General features: G+C 40.1%; 1 protein-coding gene across 1 annotated transcript in view; it reads left to right on the top strand.

The window, feature by feature from the left end:
• The window catches only part of eys (EGF-like photoreceptor maintenance factor), a 178,593-nt gene that overhangs the window by 84,660 nt on the left and 71,239 nt on the right, over positions 1-22,694 (top strand). Inside the window, exons 31-36 of the mRNA XM_085297088.1 lie at positions 3,783-3,907; positions 4,508-4,632; positions 5,019-5,232; positions 11,364-11,554; positions 11,672-11,763; positions 21,923-22,073. Of these exons, the coding sequence (XP_085153214.1) occupies positions 3,783-3,907; positions 4,508-4,632; positions 5,019-5,232; positions 11,364-11,554; positions 11,672-11,763; positions 21,923-22,073 (898 nt within the window). The remainder of the gene's footprint in view (positions 1-3,782; positions 3,908-4,507; positions 4,633-5,018; positions 5,233-11,363; positions 11,555-11,671; positions 11,764-21,922; positions 22,074-22,694) is intronic.

The raw sequence follows: 22,694 nt of genomic DNA, 5'->3' as shown, positions 1-22,694 counted from the left end.
CTTTGAATTTCTCTGATGATTTGTGTGTGGCGCTACTGAAAGGAGTATTGGACTGTGTGTTTACATACTCTAATGTTACCTTCAATCATTAGTGTCTCTGGCTAACTAGCGCACCAGAAAGCTTAAGGGAATGGAGCTTATTGAACCGCTCATGGACAGTGGGCAGGTTAAATATCTCAAAATATTAAATTACATTTCTGACTGTATACATCAGCATCAAGATTTTGCTGATCTGTGAAAAAATAAAAAAAAATTAAAAGTATCTTGTCTCAGAATAATAGCGCTGCATTACATCTGTTCTGCCTCACAGTGCAGCGGTAGAAAATGAATCATTACTTTTTAATTGCAGGCATGTCATCCCTGGAGTGATGAAGTGTATCTGAATACAAGGTGTATGTAGTAAGAGTGTGCCGATTTGACACAGCCGCTCCCTGAATGCCTCGCAGTTAATTACATTGTCTAACCTTTCGCTGATGTGCTGCTATATGCTCGCTGTCATGATTTATGTGACAATGACAACCACAACTCCACATATGTTGCCGCACTTTCTGAGCGTTATATTGAGGTGCTGAACTGCAAAATGCCTCACCGCAGCAGTTTTTACGACGCTCCCTTCATTTAAGGTTTATTTGCATATATGTTGCAAGGAGGCAATGCATATCGTGCATTCACAGATAAATGTGCACACTAAGGGCAAAGTTTGTCTGTACACCCACTTCTACTTATGCAGAGCCAGGCTGCTTTATTACGAACACGTCTGCTGTATAGAACTGTACAGCTGACCTGTGGGTGTGCAGAATAACATGAAATATTATTCCTAGCCAAATCCATGTGTTAATGACATAAATGTGTTAATGTGTGCAGCGTCTTTTTTCCTGAATGTTGTGTGAAGCTGCGGGTAAATATTAAAGTCAAAGAAATGAGAAACTCTGATGCATCGCCATCTGACCTTAAACTGGTAGGAAAGGCATCTGCGAAAAGGACTGTACCTCTCTTTGCTCAAGGTGTAGCTTATCCTGTGCATTTCACCACCTTAAACAATTACCACATGAAAGTATTTTGCATTTCAATAACCGTAGGCTTATGCAGGTCAGAGCTGTCTGTTTAAAAAAAACATTTCATGAACCAGATTTAATAATTGTCTGTTCCAGCCAAGGCCTTCTTTTGGTGTTAAAAAGCTCGTGTCGGGATTTACTCAACAGATGCTGTGACAATATTTGTAAGAGCTCCACAACAATTTGGAAGGAAAGTATTTAAAAGACTCACACAAACATGATTCATTAAAGTTTATGGCATGCAGTTTACTGCAAATTGCACTAAATTTAATGCCGGCAATAAGAGTGTCTTGTTTTGTGTCTGATTTGACTGTGGTGCTCGTCATTAGGAGTGTAAATTTCTCTGGAGTGTCAAGAGGCAATGGTGTCAGAAGCAGTGGATAATTGCCAGGGATGGACATCAAAAATAGAATGATTCTATTGCGGCTGCCCCTCATTGATCTGAATTGCCAGACTGCTTCAGAAGAGAAACATGAAAAATTTGCCTACATAGTAAGATTTTGGTTTGCAGATGACTTCTTGGGTCGGGTTTTTTTGATCCGCTAATTTCACCTGCAGAACATTACACTCCAATCTAAGCAGTTTTGCTGTTGCGTACTAATGCTAATTTGCCCACCTGAGCAAGTTAATTTGAGTCTTCCACAGTCAATGTTTTGGAAAGTCATAGGATTTAGAGCTTAAAGCTCCAATGTTTTACCACCACATTCACAGCTTTAAGCCATCCACAGGTGTATTTCTGAGAACACCTCCCCACGGCATTTAAAATGAGTTAAAACTTACTATATCACAAAAGTATTAGAAACAAAAAGTGTTCGTCTGAAAGGGAAACCCCTGCAAATATTCAATAAAATCAGCCACAAAAGTAACTCTATCTGCGACTTTTAGTTGTATAATTGTCACTTCCAAAGTTAGCATGTGGATTTGCTACAGTTGTTAGTGCATTTCCAAGCGTATTTTGTTTTTATCTAGGGTTGGGGTGGGGGTTTCCACTTGAATACAAAGGCCTTGATTAGGCTAATACACTGAATGATGGGCTTAAATATTAAATCAGTCATGCAATATTTTTTTGTCCAAAGTACCTCTATTACAGAGGGTTGTTATATTTGCATGCTATGTGCAAAGTGGTAAGCATCACTTGTTCACCTGCTCAGGAAATGGGCTTCAAAACCACTCCATTCTCTCTGTAATGATGGTCATCCAAGAGGTCACGCATTAAACCGTTTGCCCATTTTCTACTGTTACATGATTACATGGACTGGGCTTTATAGACAGCAGTTTGTAACAGAAGAGCCTCGTAAACACAACATACACTTGTTAGCATCCACTGAAACAGTTTTCAGTGGATGCATAACATTTTCTGTTATCAAATTTTTTCCCAGAGATGTTGAGTGGGTTTGAGGTGTGGCGACTGTGAATTGGGAATCCATGCGAGTCAGCAGACCTTGGCCTTCCTTGGCCCGGGGTAGCTTTGATGCACGATCTAGCTCATTGTTCATCTGGAAAATGACTGCTCTTGTACAAATCTTAAAGCAAGTAGAGATGACAGCCGCAGAATTGAATGTTACCCGTCTTTGCTTGAGGTGTAGCTTATCCTGTGTAATTAGCCAAGTCAAACAACTACCACACCTTCATATTTTCACTTTGAGTATCTGTGGATGTTATGCACTGCAGCGAGTGTTTTGGATTCTTTAGGAACCAAGCTTACCTCGACCAAGGTTATGTTTTTGTAGCGGGATTACTTGGCTGACATCATACAAGCCTGTCCACTTCGTACACTTCCTCACAACTGACATTCACTCTAACTTGTTTCCATGGGAGAGGGGATTATTTTATTATTATTATCACCAGAGACTGACATATCAGATCAATGAATCTAAACAAATACTATGATGTGCAGCCATTACACACAGTGGTTATGGTGGAGTTTTAGGAGTGGTGCAGTGAAGCAATTTTGAGGACCAAATGAACAACCTATTACATTTTGGTGGAGATCCCGATCAAGGGGTACATCGTGAATCTTTTTTCCTCCTGTTTTGCCCCTGTAATTCTGTTATATAAGCAGCTTGTGAGCAGAAATCTCACTCATCTGTTTTTGGGCCCCCCGACTGCTCGGGGGCCACCAAATGCTGACAAACATTAGATTTGCTAAAACTCCCTAAACAGACCCACTTAGCTAAAACCAGCTGTATCAGGATGTGAGTGTGTTGCAGACTTCTAGTGCGAAATATTGTCATTCTTTTTTACTGTTTCCCTTTTATTATTGTGGAATAAATTGTTATTAATCAACATCTCGGTGCTGGCAAAGGGTCTCCTCTGTCACAGTGAGCTTCTGGGTTTATATAAGAAATTAATGAATACTTGTGGAAAGTCCGGGTTGATTTCATCTAACTATAAACAGCATCTTTGGCAGTCAGGAGTGTGCTTCTTAAAGCAGCCCTATTATGCTCATTTCCAGCATAATGGGCCGTCTAATATGCTGGAAATGGGGTGATTCGTTCTATATAGGGCTTTGGTTATTACTATGATGAGTACAATAGTAGTTTGGTTTATTTCTGTTTCACTGAAATGCACAAAGTTGTATTTTTCTGTTCAAAACTGTAAAATTTTGAAAAAGTTTGATAAGTAATAACAAAAGCAGTTCTAGGATACAGCGTGTCAAACCCACAAGCAGGAAGTGACAGCACTGTGAGACAGCCTCACAGGTTTTAAAGTATGATGTTTTCTTAGCTGTCCACCAGGTTTCACGGGGGATTTCTGTGAAGTGGATGTTAACGAATGTTGCTCAGCTCCCTGCCACAACGGAGCAGTTTGCCAAGATCTTATTAATAGCTACATCTGCCACTGCAGGCCAGGTGAGTCACTCAGATATCCTGTGAATTTCTCAAATCTTTTTTTTTAAAATGAGGCAACCAAAGCATTTTTTTTTTCCTTTTGTAAGACCTTTTGCAGGCAACCTTTGTAGCTCATGAGCAAGATTACTAAACTACAGCCTTAAATAAGACGTCATGTTTTAAAGTGAACTAAAAGCTAAAAGCCTTTTTTTCTGATAGGTGCTAGAGTCCAGTTTACTACATGAAAACTACCTTAATACTTCTAAAATGCACATATTTGATTAAAAGAGACTGCACAAACTGCCACTTAAGGTTACCCTACTGCCTACATAGTTTCTGTACCTCAAAGCCATTCAAAAGTCATCTCCTTTTTCTCCAGGGAGAAATTTGTAGTCATACAGTACTGAAAAAGACAGTGATAAAAAGACGATACTGCCTTGGCTCATTAAAATGTATGTGGCATCTTACTCTTTAGTGAAAGCCTTTTCTTGTCTATGTATGTGTGTGAACCCAAAAAGAAGCAAATCAATGTAAGAGAATCTGATTGATATTCACTTCAGAGGGTGGAAGTGGGAGAGCCTGGGCTCACCACGGCACTCTGTGGGCTTTTGTTCTTGGCAGGTTGGACAGGCCTTCACTGTGAGGATGACATTAATGAGTGCCTTCCACAGCCCTGCAACCAGGGGATATGCATTCAGAATGATCCAGGCTATGGCTACACCTGTTTCTGTCGTCCTGGATTTGTGGTGAGCCTCTCCACCTTATCCTTTCTATACGTTGTGGTGTTTCTCTTTTTTTCCCCCATTAAAAAGCTACCATCCTGCACCTTCAGCTCTTGAATCCTTTTACCACTTAGATTTCTTTATTGTTTATGCTCTAATCATTTTTCTCTGCATTTTCAATGCAGGAAAAGTGAATGCTTTTTAAAAATGCACCACTTCATGTATTTTGTAACTGCTACACTGTATGGGCAACTTGAATCCTATAAAATAACCTGACTTTGTTGGTTTATTACTAGCATTTGTTTTTAGTTTAAACCGTCTTGTTTTTATTACATAATAGCACTGTCTTTTATTATTTAAGCTGTAAACATTACATTCCACTTAGTATCTCCACATCTCCACATACACAGGGGAGTAACTGTGAGCACAACTATGATGATTGCCTGCTGAATCCATGTCCAGAAGCATTTTCCTGTGTAGATGGCATCAACAAGGTCAGCTGCCTGCCTCCTGTTATGGATCCTGTTCCCTTGGCGACTGCAGTCGAGAACATCACTCGCGGCTCCACACCCAGAGTGCCGATGCCGACACTCTTCCCGGCACCAGCAGCTGAGGGGTCCACAGGTATGGACGGCTCTGTGCATTCATGTGAGGACATGCGGCGGCGGGAGTCAGTGAAGATGTAGAATTTATAATACTCCTCCTCATGTCAGAGAGAAGTGTTTTCCAGTCTGCTACATTTATATGACAGCTCTAATTACAAGCTACTTTTCAGATAAAGATTTTACATAAACATAAGACACAGTAAGTTTATGAAAAATGCATCGCTAAGGAGCAAGCCAGTGGTTTCTTATGCGTTTTAGATAGTAGGAGTTGTTGATACTTCCCTCACATAGCTGCATGTAAATTCATCCTTAAGGATACAACATGAAAGTCTAAAAACTGAAATGTATAATTCTGTTATTCATTTAAAAGGAAAAAAAAAGCTGCATTTTCTTCTTTCCTGTCCCATTAACTGTATCGCAACCCCTCTCATTTGTCATGTGACCCTGACTCAAGTGAGTGGAAACTGCAGAACAGTCTTAACCTCTTAACATATACACTCACCAGCCACTTCATTAGGTACTGCCTTCAGAATTGCCTTCATTCTTCACGGCTTCAACAAAGTGCTGGAAACCTTCCTTAGAGATTTTGCTCCATATTCACATGATAGCATAACACAGTTGCTGCAGATTTGTCAACTACTCATCCTTGATGTGAATCTACCACATCCCAAAGATGCTTTGTTGGATTGAGATCTGGTGACTGCCGAGGCCATTTGAGCACAGTGAACTCAATATCATCTTCAAGATACCAGATGTGCACACTTATGATCGGAAAGGGATGGACATGGTCTGGAATATACTCGGATAGTCTGAGAAATTTAAAAAATGTTCAGTTGGTATTAAGGGGGTGAAAATTACACTACAACACTACCAGCCTGAACCGTTGAGGACCGGATGGATAAATTTTTTCATGTTGTTTACAGCAAATTCTGACTCTACCATCCGAATGTCACAGCCCAAATCGAGACTTATCAAACCATGCAACATTTTTCCAATCTTCTGTTGTCCAATTGGACAATGCCAGTGGGAATAACAGCCTCAGTTTCCTGTTTTTTGCTGTCAGGAGTAGCACCCATTGTGGTCTATTGCTGTTTCAAGGTTTGAGGTGTTGAGGTGCATTCAGAGATGTTTTTCTGCATACCGTGGTTGAGTTACTGTCACCTTCCTATCAGCTTGAAGCAATCTTTCTATTCATTTTTCTTTGACCTCTGGCATCAACAAGTCATTTTCACATACAGAACTATTCCTCACTGGATGTGTTTTCTTTTTCGGACCATTTTCTGTAAATCCTAGGGATGATTGGGCAGAAACATCCCAGTAGATCAGCAGTTTCTGACTTATACAAGCCCATCTGGCATCAATAATCATGTCACATTTGACTTAACTAAAATTGCCTTTCTTCCCTATTCTGATGCTCAGTCAGAATAGGGTCGTCAGCAGGTCGTCTATACATATATACATGCCTAAATGCACTGAGCGCTGCCATATGGTTGGTTGGTTAGTTATTTGTGTTAACAAGCAGTTGAACAGATCTAGCTAAGAAAGTGACCGGTGAGTATATAATAAAGTGATTCAATGTAGAAACGTATTATCTCAGTAGAGTGGAAGGAGCTGCTGAACATTTAATTCATTTCTTATTTTTACATGTGATCTTATCTGCAGGCCTTACTTATAGTGAAGTAATTTGACACTGCCGTATTGCTTTTTAAATAAAAGTAAAATATCTGAGTACTCCTCTGGGCTCTGATGGATGAAGATGGATGCTGCAGTATCCTAATAATCTTCAAATGCAGTTTAGTTGTTTGTGAAAGTCAAACGAACAACTTGAAAGGCTGTAAACATTTAGAGTTTCCTTTTTTGCTTCTGTTCAAATTGGTTTCTAATCTTCTGACTTTTTGGTCCTAATGGTAGGATTTTTATTTATTTATTTATTTTTGGTTCTACGTACTTTTCTTGTGGCTCTTTTCATAAAAAGAACCTCAACTCCATATGATCGTGAGTTTTATTGTATTATTTTATATTTAGAGCTCAATGCACAGACTCAGATATTATGCATGGAATCTTAATGGCAGTTCTACTCAAATATGGCAGTGTATCAACTTAAATTAGCACTTCTCAATCGAGTCATAGCTCCCATTACTATGCTATTACTTCCATTAACGTTATGTCTTTTGAAAAGTGACATTAAATTATTTAAAATGATAAACCATTACAGCAATTAATTTGTACTGATGGTTGGTTTTCTGACAAATTACAAATCTATCCTTCCCTTGTCCTTCCTACCAAACACAAGCTTTGCCAGTTTCCAATGCAGGGAGACTCCCACTAAGCTGGCACTCCAAATGTGATTTTTAGAGTCTTTGGAACATAGCAGGCGATGATATATTTGGTTTGATTTAGAGCTTGTTATACTTTGTGCAGCTGTGGTGGAAAAATAAATCCTGCTGAAATCTAGTTCCGCATTTGCCACTGAAGTACCCTTTCTATTTTTATTTGAGAACAGTCATTTCAAAGAGTAACAAGTCCAATCATTATTTCGGGCTATATCCTTTAACACTCAAATGATCAACACAGAACACAATGTGATATATATTGTTGGTATTGGATTCAGTCATCTATGTGAGGGGAGGAATTCGGAACACTGGGCAGATTGTCACTCTGTGACAGATGAGGTCTGTCTCCCTTTGAAACTGTTCACAGAACTGTAAAACACACCTATTGAACACAGACAAGCTTGAACCAATTCGGTGCGGCACTCTGAAAATCACTGTGGGCCAAACATAATGGAGTCCTCCCTGCCGCACCTGATCCAGCCCTCGTCCCGTGCGTTAGTTTGGAAGGGGTTAAATGTAAACACCAATCAGCGGTGGAGAAAAAACCAACCCGACCACCTCTTTTACATGCGATACGTGCATAATGAAGGTAAATAAGTTTTAAAGTAAGGGGACCCAGAAACTCACGAGTTTATCTAACTAGGTCACCATCTAAACACATGCAGTGCCCTTGGTGATGCTTGAAATAGACTCAGACAGTGCTCCTTTAAACTTAAAGCTACTCCCCAAACCTCTCAAATATGTGAAATCAATGGGAATTTAAATATAGAGTGGATAGTGAATTTCCGGTAAATTAAACAACCTATTAATATTGCCAGTAGATAAATATATTCATCTTTATTTTGATTTAGTTCAGTTTCAAAGCAGTACTAGCAACAAAAAATGAATAAACCTCCCAGAATGAGGTGATTGTCTTCAGGGTTTTATTTATTTATTTATATGTTTTTCCCCCTCTCGCTCCACATGCAATGATGAGCTCCACAGTATTTATTCTCTACAGTGTGAGAACTGATGAGAATCTAGAAAGGACACTGCTGGTGGAGGGAGGCTTACTGCCGCTAAGCCACGATTTGGTTGACTTTCCTTGAAGTGATCACTACAGCACAGGTGAAGCTGTTATCTTTTCCTGCCACATGTAGCAAAACTGAAATTACTCAAGTTCCTCAAAATCAACTTGATGAGTGAAAAGTTAATCACTTCAAACATGCAGTGCCTGTCTCGAGGCAGTCAACTTGTTAATCTTCCTTTTAACGCACATGCATTTGTTCTCAGTGCCACGCGTTTATGTTTTGTTTTTTGGGTTGGTTTTTTTTTTTCTCAGTTTGTTTGTAATTTAGATGACGGTGCATGGTAAGTACGCCTATAACTATTCTGATATATTCAGTGACACAGCTTTGCCAGTGAGTCATATTGACACTCACAAGATATGCAGAGTTATGAATATTCATGGAGGAAAGGCTCAGTAAGATGAAAAAGGCAGTGTCTGAATTTATCATTTCAACTCTAGTTTATGGCCTCTGCTTCTGTACAGTAACTGTCAGTGCAGTGCATTGGTGTAATTGTATCTGTTATTTTTAAAACCAGACAACACAGATATAATTAGACACTACATTTAAAAACGCATTATATTTAGGAATTATTCTCTACAGGATTCATTTATTGTCTACAGTGTAAATATATTCAGTTAAGTCTTCTTTTATTAGGTATATTGAATATAAGATATTTTCAGCCAGTTTTCCCAAGTACACAATGACCTTTTTTGTTCCCTCAGGGCTCTGAAATTGCAGAGGTCCTGGAATGATCCTCAGCAGTATTATATCTCTGTCCTGTGACAAGTTCAATCAGTCAGTCTATTACTTTAGCCAATAAATCAGGGACCAAACAGGACTTATATCCTGCCTTTTTTAAATAAATGGGACATTAAGTCTATATCAATTAATTCTCACCGCCCAGAGTCTATCCTCCTATTAAGTGATCTTAAGTTCACATTTACTCCAAATATATTTTTCTAGTTGAATATCTCCTGCTTTAACCTGTCTGGCTTCCACCTACACTTTGTGCTGCAACATGGCGCTCCACCACTCTATGTTACATTAAATATGACTCATACCAATTTTCTAACCTCCTTTATGGTCATGTATTAAGACGGGCCCTAATTAAATCTGATCTCAGAGATTTGTATCAACCAATATTCCCAGAAGTGGCAAACTGCTTGGTCAGCAGTAATGTTAACTGTGGGGTTTTTGTTTTTTTTTAAAAAGAGAAACCTAGTGGTGCATTATCAGGATATGAAAGTGAGAAAATATAAGATAGTTTGCATTGTGTACATATACTATTTAGATTTAGCATGACTGGTTACTTGAGGCATTCGCATTAAAAACCCCAAAAAACATCTGGTATGAGAGTGTAGGGTAGTGGTAAAAACAGGAGACCTTTGAAGGAAAAGACTGAAGCTAACTGCTAATGAGGCGTGATACTGCCTCCTGGCAGCAGCCTCAGACTGCATCAAAGACTACATCAGACTAAACAAGGCTTTAAAATTAATGAATAGCTTTGTCTCTGAGGGGTAATTTTCCATCATCAGCATTGGCAAACCCTATTGTCAGGAATGAAGCAGTAGACAGCACCACATTGTTGCTGCATGCATTTATCCTCATTAATTCACACACCGCAGTAGGTCTGTTCCTTATAATTCCTACTTTATGTTATCGTGTGTTTTTCCTCAGGGTATTGGCCATACTTCTCTTGAAAGAAAATGGAGGTATTTAGGTTAGCTTGTTTGCCAAATGTCCTAAGGGGCAAGCTGTCAGATCAAAGGAGGTCTGGCCTATTAGGACTTGACGTCTAACAAATATTGATAAAGGTCTCACTTGCAACTGCCCGATTAATCATTGCAACAACTTTAAAGGAGTGTCTGATTTCTCTGGTTTAAAATTTTATATGTATAATATTTTTCTTAAACTAAGATGAGAGCCAATAGAGTATGAGACAGGTGCATCCAGTAACGCCTTTCATTTTAACAGGCTCTCGGCTTTGACTTTTCTGCAACAAATTCCAATATTTCCTTCAAATGAGAAATATATTGAGCATGAGCACCCTAATGCTTTTCTCCAATTGCAGTCTCAGTCAGTCTTTTAAAGTTGTCAGCGTCACTACCCCCAATAAGCTTGCGGGCAGTGGAACTTTTACTGAAATACCCCATAATTGCCCATTCTCATGGATGATATAAGCCAAGTTATTCCACTATAAAATGAGGCATGTAATAAACTTGTATGAATATGTTCATTTCAGCCAAGACTCCTTTTTCACCTAATCTAGTGCCATTTGCATGCTTCACAGCTTTTTGGCAAATAAGACTATTTATAGTATGAGTGTACAGTGAGCGAAAGAGAAAATATTTGAAGAGTCCTTAAAGTCTTTTCATCTGCTTTCAAAATAGTAATTATTCACTTTTTGCATCTTTTTTTGACTGTCCTCTCATCTCTTTTTAATGTATTCCATCCATATTTCCAAGATCAATTGATGGATAAAGATTGCATCTACATTCGTGAAGCAACATAGGCAGAAAAAACAGGAAGTCCGTAGTAGAAGTGGCGCAACCACTTGCCCTGCTCAGGTGTCACATTCTGAATCTTTAAAATTGTTAAGGGCCTTTTCTTTATCCTACTCCATGCACTAAACCTCCCTGTAGAGGAACCAAATGAAAAGCTGAATTCTCTTTTCAGGGATCAGTCGAGATTCTCAGTGGAATTTACAGGAAACTTCAGTCCTTTACCTTTTCCTCCCAATTGATCTGTCTTTCTTTTTTATGTCCTAGATTCAAGCTACCTTCATTATTTTGGGAGTTCATACCTGGAGTTTCCAGGTATTGACCTCAGCACTCTCAACAACATAACTGTGAGATTTCAAACCACTGTGGCCCAAGGAACTATACTATATGTGGACCAAGGACCTGTTAACGGTGATTTCTTTTTCATGAAACTCTTCATCCTCGATGGAATCTTACAGGTAGGTTAAATTTATTGTGTATTGTCTGAATAAGTATATTTTGTCATTTTTGCTCTCGAAAGACAAATATTCTGTAATGAAATAAAAAGCCCATGAAGCTCCCTATTAATGTTTCAGTATGCTTTTTGCTGTAATGAAGAGGAAGAGGTTACATGGATTACTACATTAAATCATGTTAATGATGGCACAGTTCACATTGTAAATATCAGGTATGTATTCTATTTTTTTATCAAGTCTTAGATTGTAGAGATCTACATAAGCGCTTTGAGGGTCTCGAAAAGCGCTACGTAAATGCAATCCATTATTATTATTATTATCATTATTATTATTATTATTATTATTATTATCTATCTGTGTTTCCCTCTTTATGGTGCAATTATTTATATATATATATATATATATATATATATATATATATATATATATATATAAAAGAATAAAAATCTGAATATGTTGATTGATTGAACCTTGAATATACTGAAAGAAACTTGAATACACAGTATGAAATTAAAGTCTGGGTGTATTCAGTGAAATTCAAATACATTGAATGAAAGTCTGAATACATTGAATGCAACTTGAATATACTGAGTGAAACACTATATATATAATGAAAGTCTGGATGGTATACGTGGGGTAACGAGAAGCGATTAACACCTCACGACCAGCTCCCGATCATCAATCGCTCGTGAGGGTGTCACCGCAGCCGCTCACATTGCTCACGCGCAAACACGTAAACGTCGGTGAAAAAGATGATCTGGACACAAGCGATGGAGGCGCAACTTGTAGAACTTTGGAAAGCTCATCCGAGCCTTTTCCATGTGGCATCACAAAATTATCACGACCACAACAACCGTGAAAATAGTTGGATTTACATCGCTGCTTAATCACAGCTGCCTGATCAGTGTTTTTCATTAGCAATTTAGCAAAGTTGATGGTGGTGGTGTGTCTGTGTGAGTGAAAGACAGAGAGAGCGAGAGAGCAACAGAATTTCTGTTATAACCTTCATTTTATGGAGGCACAGTGTGAGCACTCAGGTCGCATCAGAGCATCGGGCCGTATAGTGTGAGACCTGCATCGTGACCTACCAACTTCTAACCCCTGCGAGTCAATCGTGCAGTTTGAGCAGGAGCTGAATAACGTGACTGAAAAAATCGCACAGTGTCTGCCCAGCTTTAGGTGTACCGTCGTCCGAGACTTGCACCGCAGTGTCGGCGTATGTTTCCCTGTTGACCATGCTTGTTGTTGTGGTCATCTGTTGTCTTCTGGTATTTTCTCCGTAAGCGACCTTTCCTCGACCAATGAGATAAGCGGTAATCTGAATTGTCATACTCAAATTGTCATAAGTGTGCTGTCAGCTCATTGGTCACAAAGCAGGAGAGGGGCTGGGAATTATGTTTTCCAACAAAGCGTTAATTCCATTAACATTTATAGACTACTTTTGATTCTCACTGTATTACGGGACAAAGTGCGTCCCTTATTAGCTCAATACGGGACGATTCCGTTTTTTAAGGGACGGTTGGCAACCCTAGTGGGAACTAGTGTGTTAGCGCAGTTAGCTCGTTAACGTGTTGGCCGTCTAGCCCCACGCACGGGCGATCAGGGGTAGCTCGTTAAGGGAGATTTGCCGTGTTGTGGCGTTAACGTCATTTCAACGAAATTAACGCTGACAGCACTAGTGGGAACCAGGGCCGGTGTTGTGCCAAAAAGTGATTGTCTGCCAAAAACTGATTTCCAGTGTTTCTGTGTATTTTTTATGTGTAATATCTTTACGTATGTTCGTAAATAGACTTCGGTGAACAGGGGATACAAAGGGGTTACATAAAGAATTAAAAATTATCTGTTTTTTAAGTATCTTTACAACTTGTACTTACATTATAACCAATCCGGTCCTTTATCCCCACTTAAAATATTTTTACAGAACTATTGTAATATTTGCTGCTATTTCTGCTGTCCTGTTGGGCAACTTACTCTTACAAAATACATTTTTAATGTTAATGAGATTTTTTTACTGCATAAATAAAGGTTATATAAAAGTCGCTGCCAAAAACTGATTGCGGCTTGTATCTTGCTACACGAATGTTGTTTGTGGCTCAAGATGACTTTATGTCATCCATAAGGGATGCATTTGACATATGTTTAACATATTATAGCCCAACAAGTTACTTATAGCACTTTAAATATGAGCAATCGCTTTTTGGCAAATACCGGAAATCAGTTTTTGGCAGACAATCACTTTTTGGCACAACACCGGCCCGTGGCATAGGCCGTATAGGCAAATGCTAAGGGCGCCGTCCATCAGGGGGCGCCACGCCAGTGCCACAAATGTTGAAAGAAAAAAAAAGTTGGTACTATTATTCCTAAATACAAAAAATAATCCCACGTTAATTAAAATGCAAAGTAAAGCTTATTTACTAAAAATATTATTTGTTACAACATTACGCCCCCCCCCTCCCCGCATGGTGCGCCCCCTCCCTTCCCGTATCATGGTTCCTTTTGGACACAAGATGTCAAAACGGCCAAAACTGTCAGGTGCCCAGAGAAGAAAAAAGAGAAAAGAAGAGGAGGAGAAACGAGAAAAAGACAGAGGTAGGTAACGTTAGCCTACATGAAATTATTTGTCTGAATGTGATAGTAACCTAAATTTTTAGCATTAAGCTAATGTTACATGATTCGCTAATTGCTAATCAATAAATAGCTAGTTAACTGTTTTAACGTCAGTTAATATTGTGGAGGGGGCTAAATTGTTATGGAAAAGAATAATGTAACGTTAGGTAATTACAGTACTCCCACCTTTCCCACCATTCCTCATTTGTATTCAACTTTTGAGCAGGTGTTTTTTGTTTACATTGTTATTGCCTTCTGGTTAGCTAACGTTTACCCTGCAGGTAATAGTCACTTTTCCACCCCTGTATATATTATAGTTGTAAGCCTAGTTGTTAAAGTGCACATCATTAATGTTAATTAAGCAATATCACATGAGAGGGAATGCTGTTTTTTAATATGAGCACTGCTGTGATTCAGTCAAAGATAATCATAACATAACATTCTCATATGATATTATACTGTTACTTTGCATTCTGCTATTCAGCATTTCACTGTAATGATGACAATAAATTGAATCTAATCTAATTTGCATATCAGTTAACATCATACATATATCTCTTTGGTTTTTCATTTATATTATATCATTTCATTTTATTCCTGGAATCATATGTTTTTATTATTAGACTTTAATACTCAGTGGTGTCACATACTCCTCTCTTCAGATGCACTGTTGAAGTTTCTAAATCCCACCCCTGGGCCATCTACCACATCTACCGCTGCTGCCTCCACTTCAGCAGCACAACCCACCAGTGATGCAGCATCAGCAGCACAACCCAGCCATGATGCAGCAGCATCAATCGGTGTTCCTGTTGCCTTATTTATATTGTATTTTTAATTTATTTTATCCAACTTGTTGACACGTTTTATTGTGTTTATGTATGTAAAATTTATTGTATTTCATATATTCATTTTTTATTTTTTGTATTCATTTATTTATTCATATATTTTTTTTATCTTGTTAATTATTCTGATTGTGAATTTGCTTTCTTTAAGTAAAAAAAAAAGGTCAAAGACAAAGCTATTCGGTTTCTTGTGAGTACATACACTACACTGCCGATGTAGGGGGGCGCCACCTAAAATCTTGCCTAGGGCGCCAGATTGGTTAGGGCCGGGCCTGGTGGGAACACAACGAATATGACTGCACATTTACGCCGACATCATCCTAATGGAAGCAGACAAAAACAACAAGCATGCATGCTACAAACTTTACCCGAGTCATTTAGACAGCCGTTAGCACATGATTCTCCTTATGGGGACCTGATATGTTTAATATTGTGGCGAGCTCAGACAAGGAGGAGACAGAGGTGTCGTTTGGTCTTGCTTCCCGTGAGCTAGCCAGGGAGCACAGCCGTTTATTGACATCTGCAGAAGAACACTGCCGCTAGCTAACTGCTCAGCGCGGCAACCGCACAGCAGCAACAACAACAACACACAGGGCGCCCTCTGACCCCGGAAGGACACACCGTCGCAGCGAGAGGGCGTCACCTGTCACTATGGCAACATAAACAAAACATAACTGTACAAACAGAACCCCGAACAGCCCTGACCCGCTACATAGCCCCCACCTAAGGGGTCAGTCGTCCCCGACGACCCCATTACCCCACACAAAGTCCTGCAAATGTCCAGGTGCCTTCTTTTGGCGCACCGGCCGGTCACGACCGGCGGGGGAAAAGTCACTCGGGTCAGAACATGGGGTGCCACCATCATCCCACTTCTGACACCAATGTGGCGAGCTCAGACAAGGAGGAGACGGAGGTGTCGTTTGGTCTTGCTTCCCGTGAGCTAGCCAGGGAGCACAGCCATTTATTGACATCTGCAGAAGAACACTGCCGCTAGCTAACTGCTCAGAGCGGCAACCGCACAGCAACAACAACAACAACAACACACAGGGCGCCCTCTGACCCCGGAAGGACACACCGTCGCAGTGAGAGGGCGTCACCCGTCACTATGGCAACATAAACAAAACATAACTGTACAAACAGAACCCCGAACAGCCCTGACCCGCTACATAGCCCCCACCTAAGGGGTCAGTCGTCCCCGACGACCCCATTACCCCACACAAAGTCCTGCAAATGTCCAGGTGCCTTCTTTTGGCGCACCGGCCGGTCACGACCGGCGGGGGAAAAGTCACTCGGGTCAGAACATGGGGTGCCACCATCATCCCACTTCTGACACCAATGTGGCGAGCTCAGACAAGGAGGAGACGGAGGTGTTGTTTGGTCTTGCTTCCCGTGAGCTAGCCAGGGAGCACAGCCGTTTATTGACATCTGAAGAAGAACATTGCCGCTAGCTAACTGCTCAGAGCGGCAACCGCACAGCAACAACAACAACAACAACACACAGGGCGCCCTCTGACCCCGGAAGGACACACCGTCGCAGTGAGAGGGCGTCACCCGTCACTATGGCAACATAAACAAAACATAACTGTACAAACAGAACCCCGAACAGCCCTGACCCGCTACAATATGCTGCTGAGAATATAGCCCAGAAGAAGCGTATAGTATTGCTTTTATTTTGGAAAGAGCCATTTCTCTGTAATAAACTCTCTTTTCCAAAGATGAGTGATTCCTCAATCAGATACAGGGCTTGCAAAATCGCTAGCCCAACGTCCCGGGGCTAGCGATTTTTCCAGTCGGGCTACCAAAATCTATCTCTGCCCTGGCCGTCGGGCTATTGTAGGAAGGAAAAATATATGTCAATGCTTTTGCATTCTTTCGGAAATGTAGCTGGGTAATTATGTCATTGGCATCGGTGAGCCACTGTCAATATGTGACATATTGAAATCGCGTTTGAATTTGCGCTTGTTTTTTGCTTTCACTTTGCAATCTCGCGAACTGTGTATAGAGAGCGAACTGTGTATAGAGAGCGATAGTACTGATTGGTGAGTGATGATAATTTGCGCACCAATTCCTCTGACATAGTCTTATCAATCGTTAGCTTACTATGCAAACATGACAAGTGAAATCTCCCGCAGCAAGCTTAAACATATGAGAGGTTGATCGCGCAGAGAATCGCTGACTGTTATGTGTGTGTGTGTGTGTGTGTGTGTGTGTGTGTGTGTGTGTGTGCGTGTGTAAAAGCAGCAGGATATATATTTTAGTTCTGCTGAGCCAAATAAGACAGGTAAGGGTGAAGAAGTGACAGCCAAAGAAAAGCTCACCACAAAACGGAAAAGTTATGACAAATCAGACTAAAAGGCAAAAAGAAAGTGCAGCTTTATGGTTTCATGGACAAAAGAATTTCTGTGGCTGCAATATGACGAGCTATATAACCGGGGCTGCACATAAGTGGTCCGCAGGTGCGCATTCGCTGTCAAAATTTTAAAAAAAACGCGCACAAGATATGAAGTTGCAACGCGTGTTTGCATACATAAGATTTTCTGGAGGAGGACAGACATTTGTTTAGAACTCTTAAAGATGTCGAAGAAGCAAGCTCCTTTAAGCAATTACTTTGGTCTTCCTCCACCTCCAAACAAATGTCAGAAGGAGTCCGAACCACAAAAGAAGCACGTATCCTCGGAAAAGTGGTTGCAGGAGGTGAGCTGGCTTCAAACAAATGATGAACACACAGAGATGTGGTGCGGAATGTGCCGTGAAAATCCCACTCTAGCGGACAAAAACAGTGCTTTTTATATGGACGCAAACGCGCGTTGCAACTTCTTATCTGGTGCGCGTCTTTTATTTTGACAGCGAATGCGCACATGCGGACCACTTATGTGCACCCGTGTAAACAACATAATGTTCTGCCGGGTGTGTTGTTGGTTTTCTCTCGATTTCTGAGTCGACAAGCGCCTTTGTTACTGGGACCAGTCATTTTAAGAAAGGCCCCCATTAGAATCCATGAGAAATGCAAGAAATGCATTATTGGTACGCTGGTGTGGTACGCTGGAGCCACTATCAGGGACAAACAGAGACTGCAGCGTGTTGTGCGCTCTGCTGAGAGGGTGATTGGCTGCAGACTCCCATCTCTGCAGGACCTGTACACCTCCAGGACACTGCGGCGTGCAGCTCGGATCTCAGCTGACCCTTCTCACCCTGGACACAGTCTGTTTGACCTGCTCCCCTCAGGCAGGAGGCTCCGGTCCATTCGCACCAGAACCTCTCGCCACAAGAACAGTTTCTTCCCCTCTGCTGTTGGACACATGAACAATAACCACATGACTGTCCCCGCCACTAACACATGACCCTACGCTGTGTCACTGCATCATTTCATGTTTGGCCACCTGCACTCATGTATATATCTTTCTACGTAGCACTCATAATTCTTATTCTCATGTATATATCTCATGTATATCTCATGCACATATCTTTCTTTCTACATAGCACTTTAATTCTTATTGTCTGCACTGAAGCACCGCAGCAATTTCCTAATGTTGTAAACCTCAACATCTGGCAATAAACCCATTCTGATTCTGATTCTGATTCTGATTCTGATTGCTCAGTCTGCAATATCTTTCCCAGAACAAACACCAATTGCAAATAACATACTAAAAATAAACCTGAAAAATCTGTTTAGAACAGCGTACTATGTTGCAAAGAGTGAACTACCACTGGCAAAATTTAGCAGTCTTTGCAAACTTCAAAAAGCAAATGGCCTAGATCTTGGTTCCACTTGTCTCTTACCCGTGACTTCGGTGGAAATTTCAAATTCAGGATCTGACACAGACTGATTCATGTCCTACACAGTTCTTACAAGTTCATAGAAATTTCTGTTCAATTAGAACCAAGTATTTGAGTTGATGATTGTAATTTTTATACAATGTTGTAATTTGTTTTTCAACAATTTTTTGATTAATGTTTTGTTTCCTTTACAATATTATACTTTAATGTATAATATTGTAAAGGAAACAAAACATCAATCCAAAAATTACTCTCTTTTTTTATTCGGGCTACTTACATTTATTTTGGGCTACCAAAAACTGAAGAGTCCCTGCCCGAAGGGCTACCAGGGATTTTGAAATTTTGAGAGCCCTGAGATATTTTTAATTACTTTTGTTTCAGCAACATTAAATTTAAAAACTGTACTTTTGAGTTAAATTATATATTTATAATTTTAATAAATGACAAATTAAAAAGGCATGAACATTTTTTTGTATCGAAAAAATATCGAACCGTGACACCAAAGTATCGAACCAAACCGTGAATTTTGTGTATCGTTGCACCCCTAATAGCAATGTCCCCAAACACGTGGCCAATGCAGTAAAACTATACCAGATAATACAAAATACAGTGGAACACTATCAGTCATGGATTGGCCTCCCCAGAGCCTGGACATTAACATTAATGAATTATTCTGTCCATCCTGACAGAGAACAGAATAAAAGGCAGCCAGCATCCAAAGAAGTGCTTTAAATGTCCTTCAAGACATCTGGTGATTTATTCCTGAGAACTACTTACAGGAATTAAAGGAGAGTTCAGGCTGTGTTGAAGAATAAAACTGGTTATATGAAATATTGATTTTCAAGTTCGTTAGAATTATACAAAAGTCTTTTTGCCTTGTATATTGCATTTCTGTAAATGTGTGCATGTTTCAATATTCTTAATAATTGTTGGACCTGAATAGAGTGGCTCAAGATTCAAGAGCTGTACTGTATGCATGGTGAAAAGAAACACATATACCAGAACAGGCTGTAAACGCACTGCTGTTGGATGTTATGTTCAGTCAGCTCATTTTAATGTTGTTCAGTTGTATGTATTTTTGTTTCTAAAGATGTCATTATGTTGCAATTTAATGTTATATATTTTAATTGACAGGGTGCATTTACATAGACATCAACCTAGATGCATTTTAACATGTCTCTGTTTCATGCATAAGTGCATCCCCTGTTGAGAAAAGGAGTGCAATTACAATGATAAGCCAATTAGGGCCTGGTAATATACAATTTTTCTTCGAATTGTGTGAGCACCTCAGGTGGTATTAGCTTGATACCTAGTTATTCAGTCATTCCAAGTGTGGTAGATTCTTTTCCTCTTTTTTTTTTTTTTTTTTTTTTTTAGAGAGAGAAAGGTTATAACTAAAACAGGGGGAAAATACGTAATTGGCAGGAATCACCAGACTAAGAATTTAGATTTTATTACAAATGGGCAAATGGGCTTTCATTTTGAAGAACTAAAACAACCATCAGAATGTGCCTATTAAAATGCATTAGTGATCACTAGCCGTGTTTTATTGGCTGTTCTAAAGTCTTCATTTGCAGTTTTTCATTACGAAAAGATTAACAAGCAAGAGCCGAGCACAAAATCAATGTTTAAATGATTTAAAGTGAGGCTGTGGCCCCTTTAGTTATATTGTTTCTAAGCCCATGTGCAGTCTTGCTGCCAGCCCTTTCCATTATATTCTGACATAAGAAAGATTGTGGTCTAGCTTCAAGACACAGAGTTTATTATGTATGAACTGGAAGCTGAAACAAAGGAGAGAGCATCTCATATCAAACCACTTTGCTGTGCATTTGAGTAGAGACTACAATGACTTTTGAGCATTTCTGACTTATAAAAAAAGTTTCAGATTGTAAGACAGAGACAGAAATTAATTTTGGGTTGGTGATTATGACTTTTTTTTTTTGAGATGCAAACAGATAAAAGTTGAAATACTGAATGTGACTGAGTATGGTTTACCAAATGATTTCCTGCTAGAACAATGCTGAGTGGGAAAGTTGCCTCATGTTTTTTTTTTTTTGGCGGGGGGTTGGCAGAAAGCAGCACTGCTCTAAATATAAAAGAGACCAGTCAGGTTTGAGAGGCTACAGGGCTCCACCCTTCTTTCTTTCCTACAAGAAAAATACAGCAGCAGTAGAAATCAATCATAATGTTCGGTACCAACCCCTTGAGACACTGCAAGAAAGAGAGCTGTCATAACTAGAGGGTTGGGAGTGTGGAAAAATAGTTTCTGGTGTCACAAAGCAAATTCTCTGTAATTGTCTGATGGCTGAGTCCGTCCATCTTTGTCTGATTTGACCCACAGCTACACCACCACGGCCATCCTCAACGTCACCGCCTAACTCATTATAGACTTTTAATATATCTTCCCGTCAAAGACGCTTTTCAATATGTTAAATAGAAACCCAGTGGGGCTGACTTCTCAAGGACAGTGAACACAGTGCCCTCTGGCTGCTGGCCAGGCCGCTCTGGCAGACTGCTTCTAAATTAACCGCTTCTCCATGCTGGCTCTGGAGGAAGGACTTATGCAGCTCGGAGTTAGTGCCCCGAGTGTTTAGCCGGCATATGCAACAGCCTGCAAAGTACAGGCTTAACAAATCAGACTAGATTGCTTCGTGGGCCTTCTAACTTCCACTTAGGGAACAAGGAGTATCAGGAGACGCAGTAGAGGGGACTGTGCATCTGTGGCCTGAGTACCCTCAAGCTGCAGTTGGTTAGTCCAGAATCTGCACTTAGGTAATTATCTGCTCTCCCCTGTTGTTGCAGAGTGGAGAATTGGTTTTTGAAATCTATGAATGGCTGTGGGGTGGATCCAAAATAGTTGTGTGGAGACTCGCACTTACATAGGACACCTCGACAAAAACAAAATGGAGTTCAAAATGTCATTAGTGAGAAGATTTTTACCATTGGCATTTACTGAAATTAGTGGAAGATATGCTAATCATCTACCATAGTACCACAGCATACAAGAAAATAACATCTAACTTCTATACAGATAATGCACAATGTTTGATTTGTTTACAACATTAATACAAAACACATTTTTTAACACATAGTGTACCTCTGTTTCTTATACATTTTGATCTGATGTGTTCATACTGTTCTACAGACAACGCCTGGCACCTTGTGAAGCAGAGCTCACTCTTTCTGGCCATGAGAAAATTAAAAGTACTGCAAGCAATTACTGGTTGGGACACATGATCCAAAGAACGAACAATGTCTTCACAGGGGGTTTGCCACAACAGTTTATTCCCAGTCAGGTACAACTTATAATTACTATACACCTATCCACACATGGGTCTGGGTCATGAGGGCAGCAGTCAAAACAGAGAAGTCCAGGCCACTCTCCATGGCCACTTCTTCCAGCACTTCAGGGGGAAACTGAGACCCAGTGAGAGATATAATCTCTCTAATGTCCTGGGTCTGCCCCAGGGTCTCTTCCTGTTGAGACCTGCCTGAAAAACTCCACTTAGCAGGTGCACAGGAGACATCCTAGTTTGATGCCTGAACCACCTCAACTAGCTTGTTATAATGTAGAAATGTAACTGCTATATTCTGAATCCCTTCTGAATGGCCAGGCCCTTTACCCTGTCTCTAAGGATGAGCCCAGACATATTAAGGAGGAAGCTCTCACTATCGTTTACTGGGACAGAATAGCCCACAACAATGAGTCAGATGAATTACACTCCCAGAGCTAAGGGATGTGGTCATATACCATTTCTAAGTCTGCAAAGCACATTTAGAGTAGTTAGGAAAGCACCTGTGCACCCTTAAGTGTTCTTGGGAAGGTCAAGAGCTGGTCTACTGTCTCACAACTTGGTCAAACCTGAGGTTTGACTAACAGGTGGACTCTCTTCTCATTACTCTTCCATAGACTTTAA

The sequence above is a fragment of the Mchenga conophoros genome, linkage group LG13 (genome assembly GCF_057382185.1).
Source record: "Mchenga conophoros isolate Kocher_MC1m ecotype Shallow Benthic linkage group LG13, M_conophoros_male_GT1.1, whole genome shotgun sequence".
Classification (NCBI taxonomy): Eukaryota; Metazoa; Chordata; class Actinopteri; order Cichliformes; family Cichlidae; genus Mchenga; species Mchenga conophoros.
The sequence above is the reverse complement of the archived record's forward strand: the minus strand, read 5'-3'. Positions and strand labels throughout refer to the sequence as shown.